We start from the raw sequence: 19,388 nt of genomic DNA on the forward strand, positions 1-19,388 counted from the left end.
CTCACGACAAACTATACAGGGAGCCCCGGTTTTGTTAGTAGCTAAAACGTCGGACTTCTGTTTACGCTGTCCAGGCCCGTAGCCAGCTCCGGAATGTAGGGGGGCCCGGTGGAAGTTTGGGGGGGCCGATCCAAAAATATTAGTTCATCCCATATTATAGTTTATTTGCAAACCTACCGTGAAAAGTTTAGAGGGGGCCAGTAAAAATTTAGGGGGGGACCCGGTCCCCCTAGACCCCCCTGGATACGGGCCTGACGCTGTCCCGGGTTCGACTTCTGGTGGGAGTGCAACTCTTCGGCGTTCACGCAGTGTCATAAGTCTGCTCTCGGAGCAGGCAATTGGGGACGGAAGCGGGTTCGAACCCTGCCCCCGGCAATTCTGACTGAGGTTTTTTAGGATTTCCCCCAGCCACACCAGACGAATGCCGAGATGATACCTTGAATAAGGCTCTGAGCGCTCCTTTCCGAATCCTTTTGCTCGGGGTCGTTCGTTGAAGGGCGTCATCCCAAGGCCTTGAGACGAGCTTAGGTCAAAAATGCCATAAATGCCTATTCAAATAAAGTTTCCCTTTTCCCTATACAAATAGCAACTTAAAATGACAATTTTCCTCGTAAAACCTCGTTTCCTTCCAGCTATCAGGCTATAAAATGTCCGGTGCAGATGTGAGCTTTGATACATGTATTGTAATGCATAGTAGTGATGGTTATTTTCAATCTAGTGGCCAATCTATATACATACTTTTCTACTTATACTTCAATGTTACAGAAGTATAAGGATTGCTTTCCCACTAGAGTTGAAATGAAATCTTTGAGTTTTACGTCCCACGATTATGCCGGTTAGGCTAAAGGAGACGGTGATGATGAGAAATGAATGAAATGGTGGAATGAAGAAAGTGAGAGGAAACGGGAGAATCCCGAGAAAACCCACGCACACGGCGTTTGTCCCCCACAAAGTTCACTTAGCGGGAGCAGGGTTTGAACCCGGGAGCCCAAGCACCAGAGGTGAACGCTTTACTACTGAGTCACCGCGGCCCCCACTTTCCCACTAGTGTTCGCGCACAAAAGTTTCATCTTGTTTTTACTTTTCCTTAGCTACTTCCTTTTATTTTTCTTTCTGAAGGGGCGATTTTTCGAGTAACTTGGAGGCCTTTACGCGGATTAATGCTGCACTGGCCTTGGGTAACGTCTTCCACTTACTATTTCAATTGAGGTAAATTACTTTGTCGCTGACATCCCACAAATTCAATTAAATGAATAAGGTAGGGGGCTTTATATAAAAATATAAAGCTTATCTTTACCGCTTGAGAATTTGGTAGAAAAAGCAGTTTTCACTGCTTTGGATCACTTCCAACTGCGACAAGTGCATTATTTTCTGCTTCTTTACGTTAATAATATCCAGATTTTTCATTGTTTCGATTTTGTATTAATCGTGTACTTTTCTCGATTCCATCACTTTCAGATTTTAAAGAAAACCAAATTCGCCAAATAAAACAGTTCGCTTAGAGTATCGCATATGGAACATAATCCTTCTACAGTTTTGGCGTCACATACATGCAGCTATTTGCGTGGTGTACGTTCTAACCATTAGCAATGGTTCGCAAACCTAGCGGAATTGTACTGAAACTGAATTAGAATATTCCGAATAGTGTTTACTTATTTATAAAAGTCATACGGATGTTGGAGCATGGCGGACAAGAAAGTAGAGGATATGTGTTGATACAATTCTGTGCTAGTATTGATAAAGATTTTCAGTTCATATATTATTAAGTGCTCTTAACCAAGGGCGCCGATCCTGGGGAGGCCGGGGGTCCTCCCCCCACAAGCTCATGTGGGCCCTATGTATTTTTATATGTATTTTTTATTGTTGTATGTATTTTTTATGAATATGCCCCCGAAAGTTACAGAGAAATCGGCGCCGTAGCCCCTAACTCACGTTGATACACAGACTTCGGTAGAAATGCAAAAAGTGTAAAAAGTGAATTAGTGAGGCACAAATCTGTTAGGATCCCAGCCTATGACTATAAGCCTAACCGGAATCCTACTCGCATGGAGACAGGAGTGTGGTCACAACAAACTTTTTTTCATTTCTACGTGCATATTGATTTAATATTTATGGTGGGAATAGTTTCTTTTCCTTTTAGTGTTAAGAGTTTAAGTGGTTTATTTAATGTGTGATTTCTGAAGTATATATTTTTTAATTTTCTGTAAATCAACATACCTTTATTTCAATATCAAGATGGCGGATAGCCCTCACAATGAAAATATGAGTTTAGATCCAACAACTGCCAATGTTAAAGAATTGTCTGCTAATATACTAACTATGGAAGCTACAGATAATGAAAATACACAAAGCATCCCACTACACATAAAAATAGGATTAAATAAGATTAATACTAATACCTACGATGGATCACTCAGATAATAATGTTGAATTAGTAAATTCAAATCCATCTCTACAAAATCGCTATACTGAAGAACATGTGGCTCCATATTATCTATTCATTAAATCGAATCAAGAAGATATAGGATCGAAACACTTAATGACAATCAGCCGAAAACTATACTTAGCTTCGGTAGAAGATATTACAAACTTCAAAATAATAATAATAATAATAATAATAATAATAATAATAATAATAATAATAATAATAATAATAATAATAATAATAATAATAATAATAATAATAAAAACAATAAAAGTATCTTTTATATCCGGCACAGCAGCTAATGCTTTTTTATGCCATCCAATATTAAAATCACAAAATTGGACAGCATTTATACCGAACTTTGCAATTTATACAACAGGGGCAGTAAAAGGTATTGATCCGGAAGTAAAGGTAGATTAACTTATACAGGAAATTGTATCAGATGTTCTAATTATATCAATTAAACGTATATACCGAACACAAGAAGGCAAGAAAATTGCAACCTCCACAATTATCATTACTTTCAATGCGCAACAACTGCCAATCCACGTTAAAGTATTTTACTTAAGACTGCCAGTGGAAACTTATTTCCCAGCTATAAGACAATGTACCATATGCCTACGATACGGACATACCTCCCATACATGTAAAACAAAAACAGCAATATGTAAAACATGTGCTCTTTCATATCCACCTACGCAGTGTTCTAAAATAACAAAATGCTTTCATTGCGGTCTGCCACATGAAGCGGATAATGTTCAATGTCCGGAAAGAGATAAACATCATACCATCAACAAAATAAATAATGCCAATAATGGCTGGAGACCATCTGTCATTCAACGAAGCAAATATGCAAGATGGAAAATTACATACAGACTCACGTAAATGAGATTCATATAATAGTACTCTTAGATCATTGGGGAATGAGATCCATAATTCTCAGAGCAGAGGTATTCGTCAACCGTCACTAACTAAAAACATATCTGCTGCAGCCATAACAAATTATAGGAATAAACCTAAGCCGACCGAACAAAAAATGAAAAAAAAAATGAAATGAAATCTTTGAGTTTTACGTCCCACAGTTATGCCGGTTAGGCTAAAGTAGACGGTGATTATGAGAAATGAATGAAATGGTGGAATGAAGAAAGTGGGATGAAACGGGAGAACCCCGAGAAAACCCACGCACACGGTGTTTGTCCACCACAAAGTTCACTTGGCGGGGTCTTGGATCGAACCCGGGACCCCAAGCACCAGAGGTGAACGCTCTACACTGAGCCACCGCGGCCCCCACCCCGGCCGAACAAGACATCCCCCTGGAAAAGAAGGAAAAGCGCTGAAGAAACCAATGGTAATTCTAATGTTTATAGTGGGGAAAATCCCTCATGTAAAGCTTATGATTTTACTTCTAGTACAAGCCTTCAATTTGTGTCGTTGGTAAATTCTAACAGGAACAGGAACTTAACGGCGGACCAAAAAACTCAAAAACTAAATGACCCGAAAAGTCATACTAATTTCAATATCATTCGTTCACACAAGTAATCCTACCTTTCATAACTTTACGGAAATATGTGATAAGAGAACTGACAGGGATTTGGTAAACATAAAAACAATTTTTGCCATTAAACAATTACTTGATTGTGTTCTAATATCTTTAAATTGTAACGTAATATCAGAATATATTGAACACTTATCGAAACAATTTCATCTGCTATTCAACTCTATGCATGCAAGTTAATACATTATCAAAAAAAAAAAAAAAAAAAAAACTCTTGGTTTTCCACTTGATTATGGATCACAAACAAAGCTTTGAAATCATGCAGTGGAATTGCCAGAGTATGTATACAAAAAATGCTATTCTGCATTTAATAAAATATTTTTCTCCGGACATCTTACTTTTACAGGAAACTTGGGCGAAACCTAAGTTTTCTTTAAAATTGAAAAATTACATCATTGAACATTTAAGAGATGACGGATATAATAGTTTAGCTACATGCATTAAGAAGAATATTCCTTTTCGTACTCTAAGTTTAGCAATTCATAATTTACATACCGAAATACAACTAACTGGCTTCAAAATTAATAAAATTAAATTAGCATTTACATACCGCCGGATATTATCCCGCAACTTCAATTCTGAAAAGAGCTGTTAATAGACAATAATATTGATCATTTAGTGGGCGATTGTAATTCACAATCTGCAGCCTGGGGTGCATCCAAAGGGATACTGCTGGCAAGATCCTTAATCAAGCATCAACTGAATATCCGTACTTATTTCTAAATGATGGCACTGCGACACGAATTACTTTAGAAGGTAACAGTATTCCGGACATAACTATCTGTAAATTGCAACATTAAATCATTTGTTCAACAAAATTCAACTGGCAATGACTTCACATCCAAAATTAATAAAATTCAAAAGGAAATTAACTAGAACCATTACCAACACTTTATCTGAGAAACATTGAATGTAAATAATACATCCACTTGCTCTTTGGCTAAAATTAATCAAGTAATTATGCAAGCTGCCGCGAGATCAAAAGCAAAAGAAGTGGGACAGAGCCATAGATCTAGAATTTTCATCTCATCTCAACCCACATGCTAAACCTATTTGGTGGAACCAGGAAGTACAACAAGCAGTCAATGAAAGGAAAGCGGCTTTTCTTCAATTTATTCGAACAAAGATCCCTTAAGATTTCAAGCAGTATATTAGCTGTAAAACATTAACAAAGAACATTCTAAACAAATTAAACTGGAAAGCATTTTGTGATAATCTATCCTTTCAAACACCTAAAAATTCAATTCGAAACTTTTTACATCGTCAGCTTACCAAAAACTCTGTAAATTCTGCATCAACTAGTTGGACCTCAATTAAAAGTGACCGGATACATCAATTTCACTCTATTTTAACACCGGAGTTTGTAAACTCAAACCTCATAATTGCTCAATTACAAAATAATCAAGGTTGATCCGTTTAAATTAGAAGAACTGGAAATAGTTTTTAAAACTATCTAGAACACCACTTCACCTGGTGTTGATGGAATTCAATATTTGCATTACTCGAACTTACCTTCTGAAGGAAAATAATTACTTCTAACCTATTTAAATTCAATTTGGAAAACAGAAAAAGTTCCTGGAATATGGAAAAATCTCTCATCGTACCGATTCTCAAACCCAATAAACCAAGTCATGTTGCCACAAACTACAGACCAATAGCTCTTCTCTGCTGTAGCTTAAAACTTTTCGAACAGTTAATGTTAAATCGCCTACAATGGTACATTGAGTATAATAATCTGTTACCTGATAATATTACAGGTTTTCGTAAAAAAAAAAAAAAAAATAGCTCGACTTTTGATTATATTGATCCTCTGATAATTGACATATGACAAACTTTTCAACAAAAGAAATTTCTCATCTTGGTTAGTGTGGATTTTCAAAAAGCCTATGACTCTATAAATTTAGATATATTAATTTCCAATTATTTAAATTACGAATTCCTCAGCAGTTCATTCTACTCATTTACAACATATTATAAAATTGACAACTACATATTAAGATGAATAACTCTTATTCAAGATCAAGACGCACTTCTATTGGTCTGCTTCAAGGTACTAAATGAAGTCCCACTTTCATTAATCTTTTTATTTTGGGCCTCATACATTTGTTGAACAAAAGAACAAATACCTTTTTTATGCCGACGACCTTGTCACTTGTTGAGAATTTAAACATAGGAGTGGAAAAAATTCAACACATTATGAAAATTATACATAAATGGAGTTATCAGAATGGATTGGATATTAACTGGGATAAATCATCGTTTACAATCTTTACAAAAAAACTTATAAAACAACTACCAAATCAGAATTAATGGAAAACAGTTAAGATTTACCAAACAATTGAAATATCTAGGTCTAAATATAAATACCAAGTTGTCTTGGAAAACACACCTTCAACACTTAACTAATGAAGCAATCAAATACCATAATATCTTGAAGGGCATTAGTGCTAAAAACTCTGGAATACAACCTCAAGCGTTAAATATGATCAATCAACAAACACTAACAGCAAGAATAGTGTACAGTTCCATGTTTTATAACAGAAATTACTCAATGTTTTATACAAAAATCCAACAACTACAATATGATATGATCAAGACAATATTATCCCAACCAGGTTTTTGTCTCCCCCCAAAAAAACGCAATTTTAGAAGCTACGTTGAACTTACCGATAGAAAAAAGAATATTCAAACTTACGGCTAATTTCTTACTTTCTCGAATGGAAAAATCTTCATCTATTATAATACATAAACTGGAAATCATGGAAATTTCAAATCAAAATAAAAACTTCCTTATCAAAAATCACTTCCATGGATCTTTAGACTATTTATGAATATCAAAGAACTGCAATCTAACATAGCAAAAGCACAAACAATTCCAGCATACCTATTCCATTATGATATTAACAAAAATATCTTCCATTATCCTACAATATGCACAATATCATAAATTTGAAAATTTACATAATATATATAAAAATATATGCAATTTGACAGATTCTTCCTAAAGAATACATATTGACATTTACTGATGCATCAAAACAAAAAAGTAAATAAATAAATAAACCAGTTGGTGCTCCTTTAATAATATCTCATTTGCAAGTCTAAAAGCACCTCGGGAAAAGTGAATTGGGAATTGTTGTTGGGAGTTCTAATGAAGATAGGGTTGGAATGAAAAGATACAAGACTCATAAGAAACTTATACATGAACCAACTAGTGTTAGGATAGGGCAAGAACTGACGGAAAAGAGTGCAATTGGAAGGGGAGTTCGACAAGGATGCTGTCTCTCGCCAACACTATTTAATGTCTATCTAGAAGAGATAGTGAAAAAGAACCTATATGATGATGATGGCATTTCGGTAGGAGGTAGAATGATTAGATGCATAAGATTTGCAGACGATATGGCGCTTGTTGCAGAATCTGAAAAGAAACTCAATAAAATGTTAGAAAAAATGAGAAAGGCCTTTGAAGAATATGGGATGAAAATAAATGTTAGAAAGACAAAAGCCATGGTGATTGGAACGAAGGGGTCTGTGTCAAATGTAAAAGTAGGAGGGGAGAAAATAGAACAAGTGAATAGTTTTCGATATCTGGGTAGTATTCTTAGTAATAACATGAAGTGCGAACGTGAAATAAATGCAAGGATAGGAATGGCGAAAGACGCCTTTAGGAGGAAGAAAATTCTGTTTTGTGGGTCCTTGAATAAAGAGTTGAGAAAAAGACTCATAAAATGCTTCGTGTGGAGTGTTGTACTCTATGGGGCGGAAACGTGGACATTACGTAAAGGCGATGAAAATCGACTGGAAGCCTTCGGAATGTGGGTGTGGAGAAGAATGGAAAGAATTAGTTGGGTCGAGCGGAAAACGAATGAGAGAGTGTTAGAAGTGGTGGGTGAGAAAAGAACACTTTTTAGATATTATTGGGAAGAGGAAGAGAAACTGGTTGGGACATTGCCTAAGAAGAGATTGTATCATGAGGGACGTCCTAGAGGGTATGGTGGCGGGAAAGAGAGGGAAGGGGAGAAGGAGACTACAATTAATGGATGATATAAAAACAGAAAGATCATAGGCGAAGACGAAGAAGTTAGCGGAGGGCCGTGGAGCATGGAAGCTTCTCAGCTGCGGCAAGTGACCTGCTAATAAAGGCAGAATACCTATGATGATGATGATGTAATATGTCTGTGTTTGAAGGGGAAGCTTTCGCTATAAGACAAGCATTTTTATTCATTTTAAAAAAATAATCTCAAACATGCCTGTATAGTACGGATGCATTAAGTGTTATAACAGCTTTGAATAAAACGCGATGGAAAGTCCAAACTTCTTGGAATCTTTTATTGATTAAAATATTATATCATTCGCTACAAACCAACAACTTCAAAACTATTTTACGTAACACAAAAGCGCATGTAAACATAGAATCTAATGAATCTGTGGACCGATCAAGTAAAGCTGCAGCTACTACAGGTATCAGTACTAAGATACAAATTCCTTGCTATAATTTTGAACTTATTATCAGAAATAAAATGAAAAATTAATCAGCCAATGGAAAAAGAAAAACAGAAAAGGTCTTTGCAAGTACTACTGGATTATATCGGATGACCTGGAAGATAACGCTTTGGATGTATTAAGAACGTGGTCTAGATGGAAAATTGTATTATTTTACCTTATAATATTAAACACAGCATTAACACACAAAAAACTCTTCTGCATAAGGAATAAAGATACAAATCTCTACTGGTGCGGAAAAGAAATTGGAAATCTGAACCATCTAATATTTCATTGTGAATTATTATGACATAAAAGAAAAGAGTTTATAACACATCTTTCAAATTGTTTTCATACGTTTCTAATTACAGTAGATGTTAATAACTTCAAGAAATTGGAACCTTATCAAGAGGCTTTTACAGTACATACAGGATAACAACCTTAATCTATAAAAAAATCTGATGATTAATTTGATGCATATAGATACATTTAACCAATATAACAACTTTCTGGAATGACTGGAAATTGACTATTGCCACCATAATATCCTCGTATCGCTTCCGAGACTCCTTCGTATTTAAGATCCATATGAACTATGTTATTCATATATTTCCCTAGGATGAGTTATTCCACATAAGACATGCATAAATTGTAAGGATCCTCACATCACGACAAAAGCACATGTTAATACAACACGTGTTATTGATTACAAACAATGAAGCAGACGAGAAGTCAACACGGAAGACACCGGAGGATGCCGAAAGGTGACGGACCTCACGAAAGTACCCGAAGAAAACAAATGAAAGCGCAACCACGGTGAGACCTGGCATCAATCAACCAACTGATCGCAACCTATCCTAAACCCTGGAGGCTGCTATGAAGCTAAGGGGTTACTCGTACAGAACATTATAGCCTACAAGCCTTGGTCATTATAGAGAATCTTTGTTATTAGAACTTTTGTAGACACAAGAGTTAATTTTGTAATAAAATTGGTGAAGGGATAAATCTCGCCCGGTCCATTATTTAGTCTCTACCTATAAAACATTTCAAGTACTACTGAATTATGTTGGTTGACCTGGAAGCTAATGCTTGGAATGTATTAAGAACGTGGTCTAGATGGAAAATTGTATTATTTTACCATATAATATTAAACACAGCATTAACACACAAAAAACTCTTCTGCATAAAGAATAAAGATACGAATCTCTGCTGGTGCGGAAAAGAAATTGGAAATTTGAACCATCTAATATTTCATTGTGAATTATTATAACATAAAAGAAAAGAGTTTATAACACATCTTTCAAATTGTTTTCATACGTTTCTAATTACAGTACATATGATAATAACTTCAAGAAATTGGACCCTTATCAAGAAGCTTTTACAGTATATACAGGATAACAACCTAAATCTTTTTTTAATTGATGATTAATTTGATGATGACGTTTAACCTATATAACAAACTTCTGGAATGACTGGGAATTGACCATTGCCAGCATATTCTCCTCGTATCAACATGTCCATAAAAATACGAATAACAATTACGTCCAAAACAAATATAATAGTTCTAGATTCACAACTCCCAGTGACCCCATTTTCATCTCAGTGTTATAACTATTATGAATAACATGAACTTTAACATATAATACATGAACTTGTATTAACATATAATACATGAATAATACATGAACTTTACCTTTAGACAGGAATAGGGAACAGGCTATTTGAACTTAAGTTTGGGCCTATGAACACGGTATTTACGGATGCCGAAATAGAATAGAGGTTTTAGGTGGTAGTGAAAACAATTGGTGTTGCAACTTAATTTTAGAAAAGAAAAATGTAATTTTATGATTGTAAAATTTATTTTCTAGGGATTGGAAAGGGTGAGATTATGCTTGAAGAAAATACCAGAAAGCTCATCGTTAATCGAGTTCTAAGTTACGACAATAATTAATTGTAATACAGTATATTTCCGTGACCTATTTGCTTCGGAGACTCCTTCGTGTTAAAGACCTATATGAACTGTGTAATTCATATATTTCCCTAGGATGAATTATTCCACATGAGACATGCATAAATACAATTCAAATTATATTTAATGTTACTATTAGTAGTGTAACTAAGATCGCGTGCTCCAACTCCCCGCAATATTTGCAAATGGACCTCCGTCTATATTCGTGCACTATTATTACGTATACCGAATTAGAAACCCCATATTCTATCCCCCTTCCTCTTTATTGACTCGGACTTTAAAAAAAGCTATGATTGCATCAGCAATGGAGACCTCCTTCTACCCGAGTTTTGAAAAGTAAAATACGTAAAATAAAAACCAAAACTAAAAAAAAAAAAAATACAAATTTGCAAGAAACGAGTGTTGCGTTTCCATTGGGGTTCACTATTTCCCGTGTACTTTATATATACACGATAAAAAAATTGTTTCAAATGCCCTGTTAAATACACAGCTTTGTAATGTCTTTCTTACTCTTGGATAAGAACATGGAGAATATTCCATGAAAATCCTCCTACAGTAGGGAAACCATCTTAGACATGGAGTTGGAAACTCGGGTTGTGGCGTTGGAAAGAAGCGGGTCCCCTGAGCACAGCGGAGATATTAGAAATCGGTCCCGTTGTCCGAAACCCAAGAATTCGAGCCTCACATGTTTGGCTCAGGTTCCTTTCTATTCGATATTAAATGTGTTGCGCTGTCCCTTACTCACATGCAGCATCAGATATTTTTTGTAATATTCTCTTGAATAACATTCGGGCGGGATAATAAGGAAACTTACTTCTGTGGGCAAAAACCATGGAAAATATGGCATGAATATCCATTGGGGCCCAATTTCTTAGGCTTCGGGCCCCAGGTCAGATTTACATCATCATCGGTGTGTTCAGGGGAAACCAGCCCTTTCCAATGCGACCAATCACGTCCAAAAACTCCACGTTTGATGAATAAGACGGACCCAACCCTATACTTTCGAGGCCCGATATCTGGGGATATCGGGCTCCAGGCTCAATTTATGATATCATCGCTGTGCTCAGGAGACTACGACCTTTCCATTGGCTCCTCCCACGTCCAAGAACCACATATTTCATTGATGAATAGAAGGGACCCAAGCTCGAAACTTAGGGGCCCGATTTCTGGGCTTTGGGCTCGTTTTCAGACATCATAGATGTGCTCAGGGGACTATTACTTATCGCCACCACTCGCGTCCAAGAACTCCATGTTTAATATGGTTTCCTTACCGTAGAAAGATCAGCTCCATGCTCTTGATATGTTATCGATTGCACATCACATTCTTGAATACATAAATTATGGACGCGATTACATTTTCGAGTTAATAACTCACATGTATTTTTAAGACTTTTTACTGTCTTAATTTTTCAACAAGCAAGGCTACAGGTTGAGCAGGGGCCCCGTTTCCCTAGTCCACTCCTTCGCTAGCACTGTGGGTCCGTTAATTACGCCACTAGTTACTATGAACGAGAACGGAGTTTTGAATTAGTTATAACTAATGGAGCAATATCTTAAGTAATTTTGCAGAGGGCAGGGCCCACCCGGAAATTTCCGGGTATCCGGGCGGCCCAGTCCGCCTCTGATTGTCATGTTTCTTTGATACTGATACTGGATAAGATATGAATTAACCCCTTGCATTCCATTCACATAAATGTGAATGTCATAAGATACTCCATTGCAAAATACCAGTGACATCCATGTGAATGTCATGAAAACGTATCATTTATTAAGGGTCGTATAAACCCTCGAGACGATGAAAATTTTGATGAGTTAGTTCTACTATTTATCCTTAGGTGAGAGCATTTTACTAACAGAAATTTTTTTAAAAAATGTTTTGTTTCAGGGCATAGCAGGCTTAAGTGAGCATTCAATTACGACACACGTGTTTATTTTGACGATAAAAATTGGCAACTTCGAGATTGGAAAAAAGATAAAAAGTTTGATCTCTGGTCAGTGTCGCCAACTTGAACCAGCAGAAAAGCTCTTCAGAACATCAAAATTTCCCTTTTCAAGTCCAAATGTTCCACAATGCAATTTAAAATATATACAGTATGGCGCTAAATTCGTTGTACAAAAGCAGAGGAATGATTCCTGGAAGTAAAAGAAACAAAAAAGTTCCAATAAACATAGGGCGAAAACCCCATCGTTTACGTGATATAGGCTGCCGAAATCATGAAAAAAATGAATTTTAAAGGTTCATAGCTCCAAAACTATAGGACCTACCTTGGTCTGCTCTAGACTTCACTTAGAAACTAGTATGTGCTCTATCCAAAAATACATGTTTTAGAATCCTAAGGTACTCACGCAACAATTTTTATGGAGGTAGTTGGAGAGTACTTTATATCAGAGGCCCATAGTCAAACTCTCTCTATAAAAATTGTCGTGGAAGCACCTCAGGATTCTGAAACACGCATTCTTGGATAGGGCACATACTAGTTCCTAAGTGAAGTCTTGACCCGACCAAGGTAGGTCCCATAGTTTTGCAGCTATGGACTTTTAAAATTCATTTTTTCATGATTTCGGCAGCCTATAGCGCGTAAACGATGCGGTTTTCGCCCTATGTTTATTGCAACTTTTTTGTTTGTTTTACTCCCAGGAATCACTCCCCTGCTTTTGTACAACGAATTTAGCGCCATACTGTATACATATATACATATACATACATACATACAGTACATATATATATATATATATATATATATATATATATATATATATATCAGTAACGTGAGTGTTCTCCTCGCGCGTGCACAATAATTATGCCCGGTATAACGATCTAGACAGTCTTTTAACAGTAAATGGAAAACCTAGTATTACTGCACGCGCAGGAAAATAATACCTGGAAACTAAGGGGTTAATGAAAAATTATCCATCCAAAAAAAAGATCGATTTGCATTCTTTTACTATTTTGTCCTTGGCAGAAATTATTTTTATTAATTATTTTAGTAGTCCGAACAGGTAGTAGAACCATGGCAATAAGTAGAAACTGTATGTCTTATCTTCTTATTAAATACTTATATTTTATGCTCATTTATGTTTCTTTACTATTGCTTGTTGAACATGATAAGAAATACATGGTTAAATTGGAATCTGTGTGTTTAGTAGGTTACTTGCCACACATCTTTCTCTCCGTTGAGAGTTTAATCACAATCAGAATTGGAAAGACATGCTCTTTACATACGTTAAAGTTAGGACAAATAGTGGATATATAAACGAATAGCTTTGGGAAATAAATAATTGGAAAATTACTTTAGGACCGCATTGGATGAGTTGTTAACCTTACTATGATACCAAAGCAAATTCAGTCTTCGTTAACTTTACTACCCATCTAAAGTCCATACCAAATAGGTATTTTGATACACCAGACATTTATGAACCAAGGGAACATGGTTTAAGAATTAAAATACAAACACCCTTTCGTAATGCATGTTAGGATACACATAAATTACATTTCAAGGTATTACCAAGTTTATTTAAACCTGTGTATCTACAGGACCATCTTTTCCAGTTCATATTGCTGAACTAGGGAAAGAAACGGTAATAAGAGACACTCGGAGTAATAAGAGACATATGTAATATAAGATGTTAACAGTTTTCAAGTCACATTTCTGATTCTTTGTGTATATATACTTTGTTACTGGGCAACACAACAGAAAATTATTTTATTTCTTCGCAATATACAGGAAGGCTGCGAAAAAGGTAAAAAGAGACGCTGCCTAGATTTCTTTCATGCTGTGGCTTGTTATTAAACTGGGGTTACAAAAGATATACCTAAGATGTATTCTATTGCCCTACATTTTTACTTGTTTTTATTCTAATTACTTTTCTGTCAATTGCCATGTGAAAATTAAGGTTAGTAAAAGTCATACTTGAAAGTTGAATGTTTTTAATTACAAACTACACAATTTATAGCCTTTCATAATTTATGAAGTTTTTTACTCACTATGAACATTTTGGAATGACAAAATTACACATTATACTCATATAAACTTTTCTTTTTATTTAAAAGGTAGAGCCTACATCGTAGAACAACTCTTTATGCTACAGTGACTTCTTACCCAGTTGACTATACAAAATTAAATAGGCTATACCGAAATAAAAAATAGCCTGCGTGAATACTTAAATAATGGGAACTTTAAGCCCTAAAACAGAAAATAGGACTAGACCAAAACTTTTTAAACTAAATATTCTCTTTTTTTTTTAACAGAATTAAAACTCTTAATATTTACAAGTTCTGCTCTTTTAACAGTGAACGGATCATTTCCTAATAAAATTACAGGACCATAAAATACAGTATAAACACTTTATTCACTTCCTAAATATCATCATGAGGAGGACAGTGGAATTTTAATCTTCACTTAGTGAATCTGGAAAGACCAAACGACTGTTTCTTATTACCCCGAAAAAAAAATGGAGTAATAAGAGATACGCATTTTCTGGCAAGCTCATTCATCAGAGAAAAACTGAAACAATTTCACTGGATCAATCACTAATACTATACAGATTTATGCAACCAATTTTAAAGAAACATTCATAACAAAGTTGTATTTTTTTTCACGAAAAAGACTGACATTAGGTACCTTAAGTTTCTGGTAGACATTTTTTGAAAGGCGGGAAAAAAGGTAAAGAAGTAGCCTAAAAGCAATGAATTTTTCTAGGCGTGTACAAAGAAAGATACAGTAAGCTGTGGAATTGGTTTCGGTTATTCTGATAATAAACCAAATTACCAGCCACTTTGTCTCTTATTACCTCTGTCTCTTATTACCCCATCTTCCCTACTTATCATATTCACTTCATTGTCACAATGGAAATGAGTATGCAATATTCTTTTTCAAGACAGTAAACAAGAACAATCGCTGGGGGCCAATTCCATACTGTACTAAGGATGACTTTGTTACCAATAGTCCTGAGTGTCCGCTGGATGACAACACCTAATCCCTGTAGAGTGGAAAAGCACGGATCACCATTAATAATGTGTTCAGAAGTCATCCAGATAAGAAACTCTGGAAAAGAGCAGGCAACTTTAGAATCAGATATTATTATTTTAAACTTCTTTACTCTTACTGAAAAGGTGTTTGCATTTTATTTGTTTCTTTCGGTAGTGAAAAGAAAATTGGACATCGGTTTCGCCCTAATACCCAATTCGATCGGCAAAGTAGACTTACTACTTGTTACCGATTTGCGTTTGTCGGAAGCGAAATACTAATCTTGACCAACTCTCTATAACAAAATGTTGAGCAGTGATATGATATATCTCAGATTATCTATGCAGATGCATGAGAATCGTACTTACCTCCAAAATCTCCAAGATCCCATGGAATTGCACAATGGATTCCTGACACGTTATATACATCATATTGAGGTAATAATGGCATCTTTTCATCTAATTTTACACCATTTAAGATAAACACAAGATCTCTCATATTTCTGGAATCTAGACGAAAACACAAATATAAATTAGAACTAGAGCAATTAGGATAGTTTCATTAACATTGATAACTTTTAAACGAGGTAGTACCTAATGAAAGACTCGAGATTGGATATTTTAGGTGATCCGTATATAAGTTATCAATCATGTTTGTGCTACAAACTATTGAAAATATATTGTTCATGTTTCTGTTGTTTATTTTCAAGTGATCTTCATTTACTAAATGCAATTTCTAATTTTATTACTCCCACAAAGTATATTTTTGTAACTCCAATTTCGTTTGTTTCTAGAGAAATGAATAATGGAAAATGCAGTATATTCTTCTCGGATTTCTTCCAATAAATTATTTCAAAATATTAGGTAGGCATATAAGAGGATGATTAAGTTATCAAAAGTGAATAGAGCATCTCAAATTGGCTGTAGTTAAGTTTATAAATTCTAGGGATGGGCACGAGAGAGTTTTCTTTGAAACTTGACTTGAAACAGACATCTTTGAGTTCGACTCGACAACTTGTTGCACCTCCTCTTCAAAGTCTTTATACAATGTTCAGTATCAACACTTTATTTTATTAGGATCGCCATGTTGCTCCAGCAACAGTTTCTGCTTTCACAATTTCTGGTGTGTGAAGTTCATTGCAATACACTAAGCCCGTACACATTGGAACGCGTTTCAGAGAATCCAGACCCTTGTACAGATAGCGCAGGTCGGAGTTAACGGATGTTGTTTCGTATAATTATGACAGACTTAAAATATTGGTTGAAATGACAATAAGCTTAAGGTGATCTGGTCAAAGTTAACATTTATATTAATTATTAAACAGAACAAATTAGAGACTATTGTCATATATTAGTTTAATGTGCATACTTCATAATCCGTAGGAATTGCAACACACATAAAGCCATATACAGGTAAGTATCATACAATAATGTCGTAGCGTAAAGCCAACATAAGATCTAGAAGATCATTAACATCAGAGCATAATAGACAGCAATACTTATAATTCGTTTCACTATATCATAAACTAATTATCTTCGTCGTACATGCATATATATATACAGGGTGGTCCATTTTAATTAATCCACGGAAATATCTGAAAAATGATAAAACATAGAAGAAATTTATATACTTCTAATTCTAAATACTATTGATGTGCACGTTATATATTGCTAAGGGGGAAAACCAATTCCGCCAAAAGTACCCCTCCCCGCCCCCCGTAAATGGGGGTAACGGGGGTAACTTTGAAATGTCAAATGGGAACATGGGTCGAGTAATACCTCGTTCGAAAGGTCTTGGAAAACTAAGTAGCGCTGTACCAAAAGATGTTTCATATTGTGCACCAGTTTAAAAATGACCGCCATGATATGGTTCGGAAGCTCCAGTACCCGTAGTATGAATACCATGGTAGGTAAATGAATGGAACAAAATTGAAATACGTAAATATCATAGGGCATATCGAATGGTGTAGTCCCTGTGATCCCAGTGGCCTCCCTGAAGGGGTCTTGGGGGCTAACTTTAAAATTTCAAATAGTAACATGAGTCGAGTGGTATCTCGTTCGATAAATCTTGCAAAATCAAACATTGCAGGAGCAAACGATTGCGGTGAAATGGCAGTGTTCACAAAAGCCCGCTGAAACATAGTATCCATGTCAGAGAAAAGGTTTAGTACCCGTAGTATGAAAGCGATTGGAGATAAATCAACAGAAAAAAACTGGAGTAGCTAACTGACGTAAGGCACATCGAGAGGTGTTGTCGGGGTGACTCCAAGGGCCAACTGAAAGGTATCCGGGGCCAACTTGAAAATTTCAAATAGCAACTTAAAGCGAGTAACATCACGTTACATAGACAAATTAATATCAAACAGCTTCTGTAAGAATATTTTCGACATGAGACACCGTTTTCAAAATGATCGCCAAGACATGGTGACTGTGTCTAAGAAAACGTCTAGTGCCCATAGTATGAATACGGTTAGACATAAATGAAAATAACAAAAAATAAATAGGAAAACCACGAAGGCGTTCCAAGGCTCGAGAATAATACAACAGAGATAAAAATATTAGAATAAAATTGCCATAATGTATAGAGAGAAATCCAAGTCCTGCAAAATAATCTCTCCCTGCGCTCTGTATGTGAGTTGTGGGGAGAGTAACAGTGAAAGTTCAAATGAGAACTCTACTTTAATTCGCAAATTAAGGCTACCTTACAAATAGGTATGGTATGGTTGATACATTTGTTTGTAAGGATGACGCTGTAGTGACTAAAAAAAGGTGAAATTTTATTTGAATGGTAACGCATATCTGTATTGCTGAGTATGACTTGATGCGAAAACAGAAGGAACGGTATACGAAAAAAGTTGTCGAATAATGCAGTTGCTGGAACTTACAAACGTGTGAATTTGCTAATCTCCGTCGCCACAGAAACTTTTATGCAATGCGTGCTGGTTATTCGGAAAGCATTTCTGGGATATACGTACGCACCGTTTCATCCCTGAAGCTCACAATATGACATGAGTGCTAATAGTTAATCAAAATGTAACTGTGGCCATCCGCATTAACTCAGTGCACCAATTCTCTATCCATGAAGTCTGCCTTCCAAACAGCATTGAGCAGGTCAAGCGTACGCCCGAACCGTTGTCCGGTCGGACATTGAAATTTTGAAGTTAGCCCCCAAGACCCCTTCAGGGAGGCCGCTGGGATTACAGGGACCACACCATTCGATATGCCATATGATATTTACGTATTTCAATTTTGTTCCATTCATTTACCTTCCATGGTTTTCATACTACGGGTACTGAGGTTTCCGAACTATATCATGGCGGCCATTTTGAAACTGGTGCACAATATGAAACATCTTTTGATACAGTTTTACTTAGTTTTCCAAGACCTTTCGAACGAGGTATTACTCGACCCATGTTCCCATTCGACATTTCAAAGTTACCCCCGTTACCCCCATTTACGGGGGGCGGAGAGAGGTACTTTTGGCGGAATTGGTTTTCCCCCTTAGCAATATATAACGTGTACTTCAAAAATTTCTTCTATGTTTTATCATTTTTCAGATATTTCCGTGAATTGATTAAAATGGCCCACCCTGTATATATATATATATATAGGGTGGTAGGTAACTCTACCGAAAAACGTTTGGAGGTGATTCCTTATATGAAATGGAAGAGAAAAGCTCGTATAATCATGGGTCAAAAAACGTCTCTTTTTAGAGTTATGAAACGCCGAAAATTCGAAAAATCACGTTTCAAAACACCCTAATTTAGACACTATAGGACCTACCTCAAGCGGTTTAAGGAATTACAAAGAAACTAGTATGTGCTCTATGTAAATATCCATGTTTTACCATCCTCCGTTATCCGCGAAACAAACTGTAAAAAGGAAGTTGAAGTGTAGGGACACTCCTTTAAGTACTATAGCACGGCCAACAAGAGATGGTCTCTGACGTTTCTTACCACATGTGGTGGGACATTGCAGCCCCTACTTTGAT

The 19,388-nt window shown here is 35.8% G+C and overlaps 1 protein-coding gene across 1 annotated transcript in view; it reads right to left on the minus strand.

Annotated features, from left to right (window-relative positions):
* LOC145682198 (glycine receptor subunit alpha-4-like) overlaps positions 1-19,388 on the minus strand; it is a 96,247-nt gene that overhangs the window by 36,841 nt on the left and 40,018 nt on the right. Inside the window, exon 7 of the mRNA XM_081753781.1 lies at positions 15,767-15,907. Coding sequence (XP_081609907.1) covers positions 15,767-15,907 — 141 coding nt within the window. The remainder of the gene's footprint in view (positions 1-15,766; positions 15,908-19,388) is intronic.

This window comes from Thermobia domestica, chromosome 3 (assembly GCF_964235325.1).
Source record: "Thermobia domestica chromosome 3, izTheDome1.hap1.1, whole genome shotgun sequence".
In the NCBI taxonomy this organism is placed as follows: Eukaryota; Metazoa; Arthropoda; class Insecta; order Zygentoma; family Lepismatidae; genus Thermobia; species Thermobia domestica.